The 19,486-nt window shown below is 41.9% G+C and overlaps 1 protein-coding gene across 3 annotated transcripts in view; it reads left to right on the top strand.

The window, feature by feature from the left end:
- The window catches only part of LOC127660429 (signal-induced proliferation-associated 1-like protein 2), a 212,756-nt gene that overhangs the window by 143,270 nt on the left and 50,000 nt on the right, over window positions 1–19,486 (top strand). For all 3 annotated transcript variants that reach the window (XM_052150646.1, XM_052150647.1, XM_052150645.1), the window contains exons 10-13: window positions 3,539–3,790; window positions 14,273–14,425; window positions 15,828–15,937; window positions 16,408–16,490. In XM_052150646.1, the coding sequence (XP_052006606.1) occupies window positions 3,539–3,790; window positions 14,273–14,425; window positions 15,828–15,937; window positions 16,408–16,490 (598 nt within the window). The remainder of the gene's footprint in view (window positions 1–3,538; window positions 3,791–14,272; window positions 14,426–15,827; window positions 15,938–16,407; window positions 16,491–19,486) is intronic.

Raw genomic sequence — 19,486 nt, 5'->3', positions numbered from 1 at the left:
TACGAGTGGCCTGTAGGCTAGTTATGCAAATCAAGAGGAGAGAATGTGACCTTCCGAAGAGCTTCATCGAGACAATAGCTCCAGAGATGAATTGCAGAACTTTTCTTTTTTCCGTTTTGAAGAGCAGACTGTTTTCTTAACCTCAGGCTCTCTTTCAACCCAAGAACCCCGCACCTCGCCCAGCTTCTCCAATCTGACGTCCTTCTGTTTCTTCTCAGTATTTTTTGCCAGCTTTTCATTTCTTCTTAGACTTTAACAGTTGTACAACGTTGTTACTCTGCAGTGGTTCTGAAAAGTATTTGGACACTTAAAGCCAAGCTTACACTACACAACTTGCAGTCGGCATAATCCGGTTTTTCGTTGTGCTGGTGCGAACACTTCAGGACTATAGTGCATCAACTACACGACAATTCGTCCCCTACTGTGACCGTGTGAACATTGGTATTAAGATGAGTTTTGGGTGATCTGAACTCAAATGTACATGCTATACATCACCGTTACACCTGGTCGTCTGTGTTTTACTGAATGATAATAAAGCGCAAAATAGTAAAAGACGTAACAAAAAAACGTAGCAGTTTCTCTTAATATTCCCAAACATGATGTTTAGAGCAGATTTCGGAGTTATTTTAGTGCAGTACCTGTAACTGAGCTTTTACATTTACATTTATGTATTTGGCAGATGCTTTTATCCAAAGCAACTTACAGAGCCCTTATTACAGGGACAATCCCCCTGGAGCAACCTGGAGTTAAGTGTCTTACTCAAGGACACAATGGTGGTGGTTGTGGGGTTTGAACCAGTGTCCTTCTGATTACCAGATCACCAGTTATGTGCTTAGACCACAACACCACCATGCAGTCTTTTAGTGTGCCTCCTGCTCATATCTGTCCCTATTGTACACAAATTCTCAGATGGTACACTTATCTTCCTTTAAATCCTCACATAACCCGTGAAAAAACGGCTGTTACAGCTGTATTTAGTGTGTTTATTTTCTAATTACATTTTGCCTCCTGCTTCCTAATACCTTGCCCTCCTCTTTCGCTCTCAGTATTTCAATGGCTGTGGGTCATTGTCCGTCTATCGCTCATTGGGACGGTGTGCACACATGAGGACAAGTCATTTTGAACGAGTATTTACATTGAACCAAAATCACAAAGTCATTCACGACGTGAACTTGTCAAATAATTTTTTATTAAAATGTGCGTGTCAACAAACTTACTAAGAGACTTCAGCACTGCAGAGTGTTTACGCATCATAAGCGTTTCCCACAAATAACAACAAAGCATATCTATCATACTCTGAACCAGTGTTGTAGTACTCGAGTCCAGGACTCGGACTTGAGTCACGATATTGAAGACTCGTGACTCGTCTCGGACTTGACCACTAATGACTCGGATTTGGACTCGACTCGAGCAATGAGTGCATTCTGACTTGGAGGAGAGGACTCATTATAACCATTAACTTTTGCGTTCTGCCTTTTTATGGCATGAGACCGCATGCATGTCACGCCATGTACCGGTTGTGCGAGCGCGAATCTCTACGCTCGCACACGGATTTCCAATGCTTTCACTCAAATCTGGATGCGCACAATCAAATCTCACTGCTCTCGTTCAGAGAGTGCATGTACCACTCAAACATGACATGTGTACTCGCTAATCTATTATAATGCAAAATAACTCTGTTTATTCATACAAATATTCTGCTTTTGAAGATGTGGTATAGCGAGGGAGAATACCGGAACTTGAGGAATCAACTCGCCATTTGGTCAGTGGTGCATAATACATGGTTAATGTCGTATTGTAAGAATGATGTTCTGATGCTTACTGACAATATAAAAGTTCAAATGACAGAAACCGTTAACAAAGAACATGTTGCGACTCAAGTCCTCTCAAAACTTTCACTTCAGTAGGAAACTTACCTGCACAGGTTTGTGTAGAACGCATAAAGGATTTTTTGGAATCTATGTGGCAGCACATACATAGAAAAAGATATGAGGAACAAATTCTTAAATCATTGGCAATTCGACTAATTTACACAATATTGGTGACTTGGACTCGGACTTGAGCAGTGATGACTCGGACTCGAGATCTAGTGACTTGACTACAACAATGCTGTGAAGTGCTGAGCACAACTTTATTACAAGCTATACAAAACAAGACAATACTAGAGTTTCAATAATGTCCGTATGTCATTGTAATGTGTGGTCATCACTCACTTTTATTCATAATCCATCCGGCAAACAGCAGCTCCTCATTTACGAATGAGATGACTGAATTAATTCAGTTCATTCATGATGAATTCTTGTCTTGTTCAGACTCAAATGACTGAACACTAGTTCAGCAACACCAATCATATGCTCCTTCACAGCCCGCTCTCAAATGCTATTGGCTTGCACTAAAATTAATGAAATTTGCATGTGTACAAATGTATGAAGACACCAAACAGCATAACCGTTTTCACTACAAATGGCAGGTCTAATTTTTCTTATATTTTGTCAAATGCTAGACTTTACCAAGAAGAATTGGGAATTATGTTTTGTACATACCTATAAATTTGTCTTGGTGCATTTCACCTCTTTCTCTCTTTGTTGAACTTGATTGACTCGCATGCCAAACTGAACGAATGACATGCCTCCCCTGTTCAGTCGATCAGCAGATCTTTGTTCACAAATGAGATGACAAAGTCATTTCGTTCGTGAACTAGTGTACCTGTAAATTAAGTTTGTTCATGAACGAAACGTCTCATCTCGTTCACACTCAAATGATTGTTCAGTGAAGGGCGTATTCGTTCAGCGGGTGAAACCAGTAATATGCTCCTTCACAGCCCACACTCGAATGCTATTGGCTCCTGCTATATAATCAGTCTTAACAGGCATTAAAAGCAGTAGAGCTTATTGGCTTCGAAAGGGACACCAGTGAATGAGAAATATGAGTCGGGAGCAGTTAAAAGATTAATTCAAAAAGATGTACAAAACATCACTAGAATGCAGCACATAAATTATGGACTCATTCCACTAAGATTTAAGATTTACGGTGTGTTTCTTTACTGTAAATGTAATTTGCTTTGATATTTTTATATCTAATGCAATGACGTTGACTTTCTCTTCTTAATAGAGCTTTCTTCAAAATAAGATACACTCAGTGAATGTGACACATATATTGTGATTCACTACGCCGTGAGCCATCATGTATCTAGCTGCAAAAAAAGCACGTGAGTGACTAGCATCCCCGCGCCAGAGTTTGCACCAGCCGTGAGAAGATTCAGTCTCTTCCCTGGTCACAGACGTCGCGCTGACCACACATAGAAATGCCAGTTTTGGACTTTATTTCATAACCTGCTTCCTTTTTATTTGAACTTTAATAAGCGATGCTTTAAAGATATAATGCCAGTGTGTTTCATTGCGAAATGGAATGCGGCACAATAATCGTTTTATCTCGATTATATTGTTTTCATAATCGTTGGAAGCAAAAATCATAATTGAAAATAAAATTGTATTAATCGCCCAGCTCTACTATAATCCTTTCGATCTTTTTCTCACAGGGGCTGTTCAGAGCTGTACCGCATCCCGATGGTGGAGTATAAGCTAGACAGTGAAGGAACTCCTTGCGAGTACAAGACCCCCTTCAAAAGAAACACCACGTGGCACCGTGTGCCCACCAGCAGTCAGCCCCTCCCCCGTGGTTCCCCTACACAGGGTCCCGAACGGTTGCCGTGCCAACAGATGCTCCAGCACGCTCAGACTGCCATCCCGCGAAGCACCTCTTTCGACAGGAAGTTGCCCGATGGACCCAGGTATTGCTGTGCACCACCACATCTCCATCTCTTTAGCTGCTATCTCTTTGAACTTCTCTACAATGGACGGTTAATAAGTTTCCTATAAGACAGGATGTTATATGTCTTTTTAGAGACTACTAGTTATATTATTAGTGGTCAATCAATGCTTGTTAATGGCTGACTCAAATCTAGAGAGCAGAGTGGCAGATACAATCCTGATATAGCCTTACTGACCCATAAAATCATGAACTCTTCCTGCCCGGGCTGCTTTGTTTAGTATGCAGGAGTGTGTTTGAGATACCATTTAGATGTGGTTTGTTATAATGTGCTCATTTGTTCTCACTTGGAAACTCCACGTGGTGTTGATGACCTTTCCTGCCAATTCTGTGAGACCTCGTGTGGAGAGAGCTGCACGCTGTTTCGGTAATGTGGAGTGACTGTGGACTTCCCTGATCACACAGTCTCTTTCTCGCTCTTGTTAGTGGTGTTTGCTAAGACTCACTATTACAGTTGCTCACACATAAAGGGGTAGTTCACCCAAAAATGAAAGTTCTGTCATTGTTTACTCAACCTCATGTTGTTTTAACCCCATATTATTTTCTGTCTTCTGCCAGCCAGCCTGCCATAGCAACCATCTAGCAATAACTGAGAGCATCCTAAAATAACCAGAACAACCTAACATCCAACCACAACACCCTAGCAACCACCAACTACCACTCAGAACACCCTAACAACCACCTGACAACCATCCAAAACATTCTAGAAACCACCTGACAACCACACAGAACGCCATTCACACCATCTAGCAACCACACAGAACATGCTAGAAACCACCAAAGCACCCTGATATCCACCCAGAACACCTTTGCAACCACCTAACAACCAGCCCGACAACCCTAGCAATTATCTAACAATCACTCAGAATATCCTAAAAAGCACCAGGGCACCCTGGCAACCACCAAAACACCCTAGCAAACACCTGACAACCACCCAAAACATCCTACAAACCACATGACAACAAATCAGAACACCCTAGCAACCATCAGAACACCTTAGAAATCACCTAACAACCACTCAGACCACACTAGTAACCATATAGCAACCAAACAGAACATCTTAGAAGCCAAGAGAACACCCTGGTAATAAACCAGAACAACCTAGCATCCACCTAGTGACCTCCCAGAACACTCTATTAACCACCTGACAACCACTCAGAACACCCTATTAGCCATCTAGCAACCATGCAGAACATCCTAGAAACCCACAGAGCATCGACACAACCACCCAAACCACTCAGAACATCTTAGAAGCCTCAAGATTACCCAGGCAACTGCCCTGAACATTCAAGCCACCACCTTGTACCCAACCAGAACAGCCTAGTAACCACCCAGAACATCTTTGCAACCACCTTACAACCAGCTAGACCACGCAACCATTTAGCAATCAGAACTTCCTAAAAAAACAACAGGGCAACCACCCAGAACATACTAGCAATCACCTAACAGCCAACCACAACACCCTAGGCAACCACCTGACATCCACTCAAAACATCCTAGAAACCACTTGACAGCCACTCAAAACACCCTAGCAGTCATCTAGCCAGCCACCACTCAGAACATCTTAGAACCCTCAAGAGCACCCTGGCAGCAACCCAAAAAATCCTAGCAACCAACACCCAACCACAACACTCTAGTAACCACCAACAACCACCTAGAAAACCTAAGCAACCATCTGACAACCACCCAAAACATTCTAGAAACCACATGACAACCACTCAAAACACCCAACAGTCATCTAGCAACCACTCAGAACATCCTAGAAACCACCAGAGTAACATGACAACCACCCAGAACACCTTTGCAACCTCTGAACAACCAAACAAAACAGCCTAAAAACAACTGAAAACCACTCAGAACATCTTAGAAACCACCAAGTCACCCTGACAACCACACAGAACACCTTATCAACCACTTAACAACCACCCAGACCACCCTAGTAACCATATTGCAACTACTCAGAACATCTTAGAAGCCACGAGAGCACCCTGGCAACCACCCTGAACATCCAAGCAACCACTAAGTAACCAACCAGAACATCCTTATAACCACCTAGCGACCTCCCAGAAGACGAAAGAAAGCCACAGATGAGCATCTGATTTAATATGTGCGCAGTGAGCTCTGCCGTTCATGAGTGCAATGAAAGCGCTTCTCCTAGACATGCACATGCATCGATTTCTGGGCCTCGTTTCCCAATAACGAACTTAGCTGTTAAGAGCATTTTCTATGAGCGATTTAATGAGCGTTCGTTATTTTTTATGAGCACCCAGGGTGTGAAATAGCAACCGCCACCCGAAAAATGCGACGAGGCTCAATCCAGTGAACACAAGGGAATTTATTAGGCTTATTTATTATGATGATTATTATAATTATCTTTACATTTATAATTGTCTTTAGTTCTTAATTTACAGCTTTTGCCGCATACTGATTCTTGCGTGATGGACAATGGGGCCGTTGGAGATGGTAAATGTTTGGATTTGGGGAGGTGGCTATATACGATTTTTTTATCACTTTATTTTATTTATTTATTTTTTTCGTTTAGTTTAAAGTGCTATTTTAATTTAGAAATTCTTTTTGTTTAAGTTTTTCATGTTTCAGTAAAGTAATAAAATTTTTAAAGCAAAATCAACCAAGCAAAAATATTCACCGACCTTGAGGGTTGACCATATAATCGGATATCATGATATTTTATGCGATTATCAATCAAATATTTTTTACATATCGCCCAGCCCAAAAGGGAAGTTACATTTTTCATGAACAATTGTAAAATTAAGTCATTTTATGTAGAACCGCACAAACGCGTGTACTCAATTCCATATTGCAACATGTTACCTATTATTGTTTGCATATTTCTTTGAGTAGTCTATGGGCAATATAAACATATTATTATGTTTTTGAAAATAGTAAATTAATAGTTTGTAAAAATGCATCAACCAAAAATAAAAAAATTGGCAAGAACACTCTAGAACCAAGAATACCTCGCAACGTGCTTCAAGGCCACCACCATCATCCCCATGCCAAAGAAGTCTTCAGTGTCCTACCTCAACGACTACCGTCCCGTCGCACTTACACCCATCATCATGAAGTGCTTCGAGAGGCTCGGTCATGAGGCAGATTAAGACCCAGCTGCCCCCTCACTAGACCCACTGCAGTTTGCGTGATCGTTCAAACCGCTCAACGGACGATGCCATCACCACAACCCTCCATCTGGCCCTCACCCACCTAGACAATAAGGACTCATACGTTCGAATGCTGTTCATAGATTTCAGCTCAGCATTCAACACAATCATTCCCCAGCACCTGATTGGAAAGCTGAACCTGCTGGGCCTGGACACCTCCCTCTGCAACTGGATCCTGGACTTCCTGACTGGGAGACCTCAGTCAGTCCGGATCGGGAACAGCATCTCCACCACCACCACACTGAGCACTGGGGCCCCCAGGGCTGTGTGCTCAGTCCACTGCTGTTCACTCTGCTGACTCACGACTGTGCAGCAATGCACAGCTCGAATCACATCATCAAGTTCGCCGATGACACCGACCGTGGTGGGTCTCATCAGCAAGAACAACGAGTCAGCATACAGAGAGGAGGTGCAGCGGCTGATCGAACTGGTGTAGAGCCAACAACCTGTCCCTGAATGTCGACAAAACAAAAGAGATGGTTGTTGACTTTAGGAGAGCACAAGGTGAACACACTCCGCTGAACATCGACGGCTCCTCTGTGGAGATCGTCAAGAGCACCAAATTCCTTGGTGTTCACCTGGCGGAGAACCTCACCTGGTCCCTCAATACCAGCTCTATCACCAAGAAAGCCCAGCAGCGTCTCTACTTTCTTCGAAGGCTGAGGAAAGCACATCTCCCAACCCCCATCCTCACTACATTCTATAGAGGGACTATTGAGAGCATCCTGAGCAGCTGCATCACTGCCTGGTTTGGGACTTGTACCGTTTCGGACCACAAAGCCCTGCAGAGGATAGTGAGGACAGCTGAGAAGATCATTGGGGTCTCTCTTCCCTCCATCAAAGACATTTACAAAAAACACTGTATCCACAAAGCAACCAGCATTGTGGATGACCCCACACACCCCTCACACAAACTCTTTACCCTCCTCCCGTCTGGCAAGAGGTACCGAAGCATTCGGGCCCTCACGGCCAGACTGTGTAACAGCTTCTTCCCCAAGCCATCAGACTCCTCAATACTCAGAGACTGGTTTGACACACACGTGTCCTGAGTTGCACTTTAATAACTGTCACTTTATAACTGTCTGCTACCTCAATAACTGCTATGTGCATAGAACATTATCTCATAGTATGTTATGTTTACATTTTTAGAAACTGTCATCTTTTTGCACTACTGAGTACTGGTCGGCGCTGCACTGTCTATTGTCCTGTTCATTGTCAGTAATTTGTTGTACTGTCCTGTACTTTTTGCACATGTTTGCACGTGCACTTTATATAGGTATATATAGGTAGTTTATATAGGTATTTTATTTCGTTGTGTAGTCTCATGTGGTCCTATGTTGGTCCTTTGTTGTTTTTATGTAGCACCATGGTCCTGGAGGAACGTTGTCTCATTTTGCTGTGTACTGTACTAACTGTACATGGTTGAAACGACAATAAAAACCACTTGACTTGACTTGAACTGCATAGCAACATGTGGATAACCACTCAGAACACCTTAGCAACTGCATAGCAATGTGGATAACCACTCAGAACACCTTAGCAACTGCATAGCAACGTGGATAACCACTCATAACACCTTAGCAACAGCATAGCAACATGTGGATAACCACTCAGAACACCTTAGCAACTGCATAGCAATGTGGATAACCACTCAGAACACCTTAGCAACTGCATAGCAATGTGGATAACCACTCAGAACACCTTAGCAACAGCATAGCAATGTGGATAACCACTCAGAACACCTTAGCAACTGCATAGCAATGTGGATAACCACTCAGAACACCTTAGCAACTGCATAGCAATGTGGATAACCACTCAGAACACCTTAGCAACTGCATAGAAACGTGGATAACCGCTCATAATACCTTAGCAACTGCATAGCAACGTGGATAACCACTCACCTTAGGAGCTGCATAGCAATGTGGATAACCACTCAGAACACCTTAGCAACTGCATAGCAACGTGGATAACCACTCAGAACACCTTAGCAACAGCATAGCAACGTGGATAACCACCCAGAACACCTTAGCAACTGCATAGAAATGTGGATAACCACTCAGAACACCTTAGGAGCTGCATAGCAATGTGGATAACCGCTCATAATACATTAGCAACTGCATAGCAACTGCATAGCAACGTGGATAACCACTCACCTTAGGAGCTGCATAGCAATGTGGATAACCACTCAGAACACCTTAGCAACTGCATAGCAATGTGGATAACCACTCAGAACACCTTAGCAACAGCATAGCAACATGGATAACCACTCAGAACACCTTAGCAACTGCATAGAAACGTGGATAACCACTCAGAACACCTTAGGAGCTGCATAGCAATGTGGATAACCACCCACAACACCTTAGCAGAGTTTAGGTGTCTTTTGTATGGGCAAACATCACTCATGTGGTGGAAAACTCGATCTCTCTCTGTTTTCTGTGAGAAATGACATAGAAACTGGCACACTGCAACTTCATACAGTGATTAAAGAGAGAGCACAACCCTCAGTAAACATCACTAGAGCAAAAGCACAGATAATGGAAACAAAAATGAGAGTCCGAGAGATTCTGGAAGCATTTTTGGGCTCGAGACATCTATTTGTGTCCGTGTCACAGGCAGTGTTGGTGCACAAAGTTGTCAGCCAGTTATGCTAGATAGGGTCAGTGTTATGGTGTGTGTTTGTGTGTTGGAGGGACAAATGAATCTTATAGTCTGTCAGTGATGATGTCAGTTACTGGCAGTCAAAGCGGTCTGATAACTAGAGCTGTACACACACGCTTGGATGTAGTAGACAGACATCTGACTGGCGCCTGCACGTGTTCCTGAAGGCAGCTTTACCGGCTCAAAATCCACGTTTTGTGGTTTTAGATTGCATATGAGAGAAGGACAGATACAATCAAAAGAAACACAAGCAAAAAAACACCATCATAAAAGTGTGATTTGATATTTACTCACCACTAAATGACACTTCAGTTTCTGTTTATCGCTTTATTGTATTTTATCATTTCTTTCTCCTTTCCTCAACATGGATATGAAATACAATGCTGTTTTAGTGGCACATTAACAGAGTCATTAAACAGTCATTAAGTGCATGAGTAAAAAAGCCACGACATTATGAGATTAAAGCAGTTGTGTTTTGATAATCTAGTCAGAATGCTATAATAACCATAAATAAATGCCATTAAATTAGGAGATCGATGCCGTAATATTGTGTGAATAAAGCAGAAATATTTTGAGAAAGAAAAATCACTATATTATGAGAAAAGGCATGATTATCAGAATAGGAATAGGCCACCAAGGAAGCAGATTCATCAATAGCTTCTTTTCCACCATCAGGCCAAACAGTTCTCATCGCAAAACCGTGTCGTTTCGTGGCGATCTGGGCCAGGTGGCACGGTTACAGTCCTTTTTCCACTGTGGTTTGGTGAAATCAGGAGAATGTACGTAACAGATCCGTCTGTTGGCGACTACATGAGAGGTAAACATTGGAGCAAGTGTGGCACGCTATGGAGTATGATCACATATTCCAGTTTCAAGGACTGTTTTTCCTCCCTGGTTTTACTCTGCTAACAAACATCAAATACACAGAGGCTTACCATCATTTGCTGAGGGCTTGTGTTTGCCATCGGAAACGAACATACAGTTGCCAGACTAGCTAAAAAGGATATTTATTGACAAAGAATTATATAAGGATAATATGAAAATGGTACATGAGAATATATTGATGTATTTTGAGTTTAAATGAGCTAGTAATCTACTGCCTTGGCGAAAAAGGTGTGTAGAAAAATAAATGTAGGCTAAAATACTAGTTAAACCATCATAATAAAATCAAGAAGATACGCTAAATGGGTCACCGCGTACTAAAGCCATCCAACCAGCATGGTGGAAAATGGTTCGCGAACCGTGGCGAGAATTCGTGCCGAGAACGGTTTATAATCGTGGCGTGCCGAACCAAGTGGAAATGCTACTGTAACCGTTCCGTAAAGTGCTCAGAACTGTTTAGCCCGATGGTGGAACCAGTCCTCCTTTAGTGACCTGGGACCCTGCGGGAACGCCACCTGGAACCAGCAGCCGGGATATGACGGGCAACACACCACGATAAACTCACACACATATAAAATTGTTTTGTATAGCTTTAATGAATAATAATAATAATACAACTAAATTGATAATTTTTTATATAAATTCAATATGAATTAATTTTATTTAGATATTATTGAATTTTAACTATTTATCCTTATCCTAATTTATCCTAAATTAAATATAATAAAATAGATTTTGCAGAGAATTCCGGGCCGAGAACGGTTTATAATCATGGCGTGCCGAACCAAGTGGAAATGCGACTAACCGTTCCGTATTGTGCTCATAATCATTTGGCCTGATGGTGGAAAAGGGGCTAATGTATGAAATTAATGTGTAGGATTTAGTTCGATTCAATTGGAATTTTGTCGTCATTTTTATTTGTTTAGTATGTTTCACAACAAACTTCGTTTTAAAGCAGCTTTACAGAAAATGAAACTGTAATATCTATATGGTCTTTAAGTGATTATTGTGTAGTTTGATTAAATAGGATTGTAAATAATGTATAAAAATAAATAATTAAATCATAATTGTATTAATAACCCCAGTGAGAAAGCTGAAGGCGACACAAGCAACACAAAACTCCAGAAGATGTTGGTTAATGGAGAAAAATAACCTTGGGAGAAATCAGACTCACTGTGGGGGCCAGTTCCCCTCTGACTAACATCATGAATATAATGTCAATATTACTCATGTAATAGTGCAAGTCATGGTTTAAAATGATTAAACTAATTAAGTGTTAAGGGCCTTTGTTAAGTATGAAATTTAAGATTAATGACTAATGTCTTTGAAGTCCATCCTGGATTAACTGCAGAAGTTCACATAGATGAAATGAGTTTGCATCAGTTCATCTAAAAATAAAACAATTGGCAAGAACACTCTAGAACCAAGAATACCTCGCAACTGCATAGCAACATGTGGATAACCACTCAGAACACCTTAGCAACTGCATAGCAATGTGGATAACCACTCAGAACACCTTAGCAACTGCATAGCAACGTGGATAACCACTCAGAACACCTTAGCAACTGCATAGCAACATGTGGATAACCACTCAGAACACCTTAGCAACTGCATAGCAACATGTGGATAACCACTCAGAACACCTTAGCAACTGCATAGCAACATGTGGATAACCACTCAGAACACCTTAGCAACTGCATAGCAACATGTGGTTAACCACTCAGAACACCTTAGCAACTGCATAGCAACGTGGATAACCACTCAGAACACCTTAGCAACTGCATAGCAATGTGGATAACCACTCAGAACACCTTAGCAACTGCATAGCAACATGTGGATAACCACTCAGAACACCTTAGCAACTGCATAGCAACGTGGAAAACCACTCAGAACACCTTAGGAACTGCATAGCAACGTGGATAACCACTCAGAACACCTTAGCAACTGCATAGCAACATGTGGATAACCACTCAGAACACCTTAGCAACTGCATAGCAATGTGGAAAACCACTCAGAACACCTTAGCAACTGCATAGCAATGTGGATAACCACTCAGAACACCTTAGCAACTGCATAGCAACATGTGGATAACCACTCAGAACACCTTAGCAACTGCATAGCAACGTGGAAAACCACTCAGAACACCTTAGGAACTGCATAGCAACGTGGATAACCACTCAGAACACCTTAGCAACTGCATAGCAACATGTGGATAACCACTCAGAACACCTTAGCAACTGCATAGCAATGTGGAAAACCACTCAGAACACCTTAGGAATTGCATAGCAACGAGGATAACCACCAGAACACCTTAGCAACAGAACAGCAACGCCCTGGCAACCACCCACTACACCCCAGCAGAGTTTAGGTGTCTTTAGGTTCACATAGATTAAATGAGTTGGCATCAGTTCATCCTCTGAAGTTCATCGTAATAGACTGAAGTGATGTCTGGCTAGCACCGGCTGTAGCTTGTTGTCATCACTCAGCAACATGTAGCAGTGGAGTCCGACACCAAGCAGGAACGGAGCTGGATCTGTCCCGCTCTGGTAACCTCGGGATATGAAACAAATAGCATAACATTAGCGTAGATGCCATTCAATTGATTGCAGAGTTATAGATTATGATAGATCCTTCTGGTTCCGGCAGACCGAACTAAAGCAGCCTAATTGTGAGTTGGTGGATATATTAGGTGTATATCTGGCTGAATAGATGAGACTTCAGTCTAGACTTAAACTGAGTGAGTGTGTCTGAGTCCCGAACAGTGTTAGGGAGACTATTCCATAGTTTAGGAGTCAAATGATCTCCCTCCTTTTGTGGATTTTGATATTCTAGGAACTATTAACAGGCCAGAATTTTGTGATCATAATGAACGTGATGGAATATAGAGCAGTAGAAGGTCACTTAATTATTGCAGAGCTAGACCAAAGTTCAAAGCTTTGTATGTAGTTAATAACGTTTTAAAATGTATACGAAATTTAACAGGTAGCCAATGTAACAATGATAAAATGGGGCTAATATGATCATATTTCTTGGTTCTCGTTAGCACTCTGGCTGCTGCATTTTGAACCAATTGAAGTTTTTTTATTGAACTTGTTGGACATCCTCTCAGTAATGCATTACAATAATCTAGTCTTGAGATCATTTAGGCCACGCCCACAATAATACGTTTTAGTTTGAAAGTGCTAGAAGTGACTAGAATGGCGTTTTCCTCCAACGAAAACATAGCACTTCGAAAACGCTCTCCATCACCACATGCTTCAGAAAACAATGATGTTATGAAAATTAAAAGAGAGTTTTCAAACGAAAATGAAAATGTGTGTGGGCGTGGCCTTTATAGTTACAATAATTACTTAAATCTCCTAATTCTGTGAGTTTATTCTCACAAAAGACCAGTTTTTGAGATGTTTTTTATGTGGCATTGAAACAGCATCTAAATGAAGAGCCTGGTCGCTGAAGACTAGTCAAGTCAGTTTTATGTTTATGGCACTTTTCACATTACTGAACACATAGTTTCAAAGCAGCTTTACAGAAAATGATGAATTAACATAAATCGAGTGATTCGATCAGACATGACAATGTGAAGCTCTCAGCCTCAAGAGTGTCTCTGATCCAAAACGTGTTTATTCAATTGAGATCTCTCACGCCATGTTGAATTTCTCATGACTCGTGTTCAATGGATCTGGAAATGGAAATTTGCAAATGCAATCTCCCTTTCTTCTTTCCAGGAGCGTTCAGGACATAGAAAACCCTCAGATCACACCCTGCAGTAAAGGAGACGCGTCTCAACATTACCGCAGCTCACCCAGTAACCAGTCCTCCTCTAGTGACCCAGGACCCTGCGGTAGCGCCACCTGGAGCCAGCAGCAAGGATACGACGGGTAACACACCAAGATAAACTCGCACACATATAGAACTGTTTTCTTCAACACAGACAGCAATCCAACAACTAAACATTTAGAGTTTCTAAGAATAACTCCAAAATTAGCACAGCTGTAAGTATTTCGCACAACACACTATTAATGCAAATTTCACATTTCTGGTCCAACATTGACGAAAACCTTTGCCTCCTCGCCATCAAAGCTCAGCTCTAAACATCGACAGACTTTAGCCAGTCCCCCTGAACTTGACAGAAGGTCAGTTTGTGGTTGTGTAAGTGTGTACAGTATGTGTCAGCCTGTGACGAACAGCACAAGACGTGTATTTGTGTGTGTCAGAAGCCACCAGAGAACGCTCTGCTGTCATACTGTAGTACAAATTGCATATGAATTAACTTAATTGAGCTTTCTACCTGCTCACACTGCTCTGCACACTTCAGGAGTGTTATACTGAAAAGTCTGGATGCCAGTATTGCATGACCGTATTGAAGAAGTTAACATGTATGCTGGACACTTGTTGGCTGCTTTTCCTTCAGTGTTTGATCCAAATGTATCCATTTAAATAATCAAAAATAAACAACTTATTTTCATCTACAAAACATATGCTCATATGCAAATATTCAGTCAAGTGAGTGATGGTGGCGTTGTGGGCAAATGTACATAACTGGTAATCAGAAGGTTGCTGGTTCGATCCCCACAGCCACCACCATTGTGTCCTTGAGCAAGACACTTTTTTTGCTTTTGGGGGATTTTCCCTGTAATAAGTGCATTTTAAGTCGTTTTGGTTGAAAGCATCTGCCAAATGCATAAATGTAATGTAATGCAAATGTAAGTGTGTCCACATGTTTGGCTTGTAGTTTGTATTTTCATGACTTCTTCGATGTCATGAATCCAGACTGCATTCTTTCAAGGGTTGTCCTTTGGAGAACTGGTAATATACTGTAATATTCAATGTTTTTTAAAGCTGAAAATACAATTGCAAAAACAAAACAAAAATAAAGACATAGTCCATCCCAAAACTCACGCCATTGGTTTAGCCAATGTTACTGTATCGGGCTGGATGGCCTCTCAAAACAACAAGAGCAGTATTGAAATTGATAACGTTGCAGTGTTTACACTTTTTGAGGATTTTATTCTTCAAATGGTTTGCTTATTGTCTTTGCATATTAAGCTGGGATAGAAGACAGTATTTTAACATCTTCCTCTAGCGTTTTCTTAACCATGTTTGATGTTGAAGAGCAGGATTTTGGGACAATGAGAATTCGCTGTGAATGGGGCTACCCGGCATAGCATGACAAATAGAAACCAACCCACCGACAGAATGTACAGAGTGTCTCTTCTCAATGCTAACAGTGTGGGATGGTTTGATAAGAAATCAATGGTTCACCAGCATGTTCTTCCACAGATGTCAGTCCCCCATACTCCATGACTGCTCCGCTGAAGCCCAGGGCATGCTGGGAGATACAGAGATGCTTCGGGAGAGGGAGCCCACCCTCGAGAGGACACGGTCTGCAGGTAAGATCCAAACAACAGTTCTCAACAGAGGTCAAACACCCAGAGCTCTGTAGTTCATAACAAGTAATCTCAATGCCAAGGGTGGATGATTTGTGATCAACTTGGCATCAGCTACTATACTGACAATATATTTGAAAATTGGAGATCATTCGGGTCCTTGTCAGCCTCTTCCCTTCTGGAACACCAACTCATACCAGCCAAGGGTGATCAGACTGATGTTTTGAACGTGGTGTAGCTGGTTTATTCCTGGTCCAAGGTGGTCTACATTACAAGCACAAACCAGCTTGTCCAAGAGGACCTACCAGGTCAACGTCTGCACTACCAGCAGGTAGTCCAGCTGATCAAACATCATGAACCAGTTAGAAACCTTATAAAACCAGCTACCATCTGAAGTGGGTTTTAGCTGGATTCTCCAGCAGTTTTCATCCCACCAAATTCAAAGTTTATCATTTGTTCTGTTTACTTTGCAGAAGCCAAATGGCACGTCCCATCCACAAAGATCCTGAACTCATTGAAGGAGAGGGGCAAGGATTCGCCCAACAAGTTGACAAGGGTAAGAATCTCCAATAGAGTATAAGCTAAGAACGCTGTAAGGTCAGGTTCATTCAAAAGACTGGAGACAAATGGAGAATGTATTTGTATTTGACATTAAGACTTTAATTCCAACATAAAACGCTGAACTGAAACATAACAGCACACGTTGACATATACACACACACACACACACACACACAGCACATCTCACTCTCTCTCTCTGGCATCCCCGGCTCCTCCTTTATCCCTCTCTCGCTGATTGGGCAACTCTGCACTGGCCGTGCATCCTTACGCCCGGCCACGCCCTCCTCCTCGTCACATACTGTAAATGTAGGCATGGTTCATAATCAAGAGAAATTCCCTTAGGGAAATGACTGTTGGAATGTGTGCTTATCAATGTCAGCATATGTTTTAATGTGGTGACTTGGATTGATGCCTCACATGTGGACTATATGTGAGTTCTTTTAATTTAAGGGGTCATATCATACCTTTTGTATTATTAGGACACGTCCAGACATGGAAGCGCAGCGTAGTTCTAGCGGGAAGTCTAGCAGCTGTACATCATCACATCATTAGCTGGGTAATTCTTAGCCAATCGCATGTAAGCCATTGCTTTATAAGTCCGCTCACAATCTATCATATTGCTGGTTCGGTGTGCTAACACTGCAACCTCCACCACCCCACCACCACCAGTTGAGACCCGTCGAGCACAGGGGTAGGCTCCTCGCCTTTGCCTCCTATCTCCGGCAGGATATGTCGGTTCCGGGTACAACTCCCTCGGACCGCCGGACGGGGCCTACGCCAAAGAGAGAGACATTACCTCCTGTTTTACATTTATCAAATAAATGTCATCTTAAACTTCACTCAAGCCTGCGTGTCTTCCCGATAGAATTGTTTTCCTTTGAAAATGCATCTTTTTCTCTATGATTTCGGCCTACCCTTTGACAGCAAAAACTGAGCTTTTCGAAAAGGCTCTCCCAAGTAGATTCATTTTAAAATGCTGTCGTCGCGTTGCGATGTGGACAGTGAAAACGGAGATGTATCAAAACGATGACGTATTTGTTGTCATATGACACAGTCATGTGATCCATTCAACTCAAAATAATTAAGATGGAAGCCCATGTTTTAGCGGTGTTGTTATGCCTGTTTTCACTTTGACAGCGATAGAATTAAAGTACCAATTTCCTTCCGAAAACAGCAAAATATGTACATTATTCCAAACTTTTGGCTGCCATTGTACATAAGTCAGGCATATTAGGTATTGTTTTAAAGCTTAGAATCTGAACTTTTCAGAGATAACTAAACCACTTCTGCATTTGTTACTAAAAATGACCAAATAAGACCTTAAAACGTTTCGCAAATAAGCTCCGCCTAATGGTCATGTGGTAGAAACATTAATATGAATATTAAAGTCTTTAAAATTGCAATTAAATAGACAAATCCTATATTAGCTCTAGGAATTTGACTGTACAGTTTATTTTGTTGCCCTAATATCACAGTTTAAAGGATTTTCTAAAGAATCACAAAGAATTTCTGTAAGACATCAAATGTGTCATTTATGCACTGATCACTGCTGCTGTAAGCCCCATATAGTTAAAAACTTTATATCTGATTTTACCTTAGGCAGTTGCCTAAAAAACTAGTAATTGTTTACTTGTCTGTGAGCTTACCTGTGGGAACAATCCAATGTTATATCTTAGATGTCCAGAGCAAAATATGCAGTCCCTCAGGAAATGCATGCCAAACAAATCATCAGAATAATATGTTATCGACAATCGATGATAAAATGTTATACGTCACTATAAAGGGGTGGATCTCAGCTTTCTAATGACACCTAGGTTTAGCTTCTAGTCCACTATGAGGCTGAGATGTTTGATGAAAAATCTGGGGTGGTGCATAAACTGAAAATTAGACTCACTGTAAATATGGCCAAATGCTGTATTCACACACACACATTCACTCACCAATGATGGCAGAGCTGCCATGCAAGGCGCTAGCCTGCAATTGGGAGCAACTTGGGGTTCAGTGTCTTGCCCAAGGACACTTCGGCATGTGGAGTCGTGTGGGCCAGGAATCAAACCACCAACCCTGTGATTAGTGGACAACCCGCTCTACCACCTGAGCCACAACTGCCCCATATGGGTTTGCGGTAGCAGAACGGATCTCATATTCTGAGAGTATTGATGAAACGATCAGGCTTCAACTTCAACTCCTGTATCAGTCTGTGGAGCTCCCCATGTTCCCCAAATCCCCAAATCGTTATTTACTTGAACCATGACTGGAAGATACATTGTGTCTATTTATCTTTCATATAGCATACTCAAGTATTTTGTGGTTTGATAGCTTGAATGAAGCCTATTCAAGGCTACATATGGAGAAATTGTATAGTAAACATCACCATTTCTAATTGTTTCGTTTGCACAGTTACACCAGTTTCATACACTAACCTGCAAACTCATCAGGGCGGCTCAGTTGGTAGAGCGGGTCGGCCACTAATCGCAGGGTTGGTGGTTCGAATCCTGGCCCACACGACTCCACATGCCGAAGTGTCCTTGGGCAAGACACTGAACCCCAAGTTGCTCCCAATGGCAGGCTAGCACCTTACATAGCAGCTCTGCCGCCATTGGTGTATGAATGTGTGTGTGAATGGGTGAATGAGTCACAGTGTAAAGCGGTTTGAATACCGTAAAGGTGCTATATAAGTGCAGACCATTTACCATTTTGTGTGTATGGTGACTAGATTCACTACTTTGGACTGCCACTTGCACTGCATCGATGCATCATGTGTGCAAACTTGTGCCTTGTCATACCGCTTTTGTCTGGTGTGTGACTGGTTTAACTCCTCTTTAGGGTGTTGAATATACCCGCTAAAATCCTTGATATGTCACACACACACACAAAGTGCTGTAGTGAGCCCCATCATTCGTGCTGTCAGTGTGCATGTACGTCAGTCTGATGAATGAATGGAGATAAGGTCAATGTGCCCTTGGTGCCAACGCTGAGTGCTGTTATCAG

Source organism: Xyrauchen texanus, chromosome 20 (genome assembly GCF_025860055.1).
Source record: "Xyrauchen texanus isolate HMW12.3.18 chromosome 20, RBS_HiC_50CHRs, whole genome shotgun sequence".
Lineage (NCBI taxonomy): Eukaryota > Metazoa > Chordata > Actinopteri > Cypriniformes > Catostomidae > Xyrauchen > Xyrauchen texanus.
The sequence above is the reverse complement of the archived record's forward strand: the minus strand, read 5'-3'. Positions and strand labels throughout refer to the sequence as shown.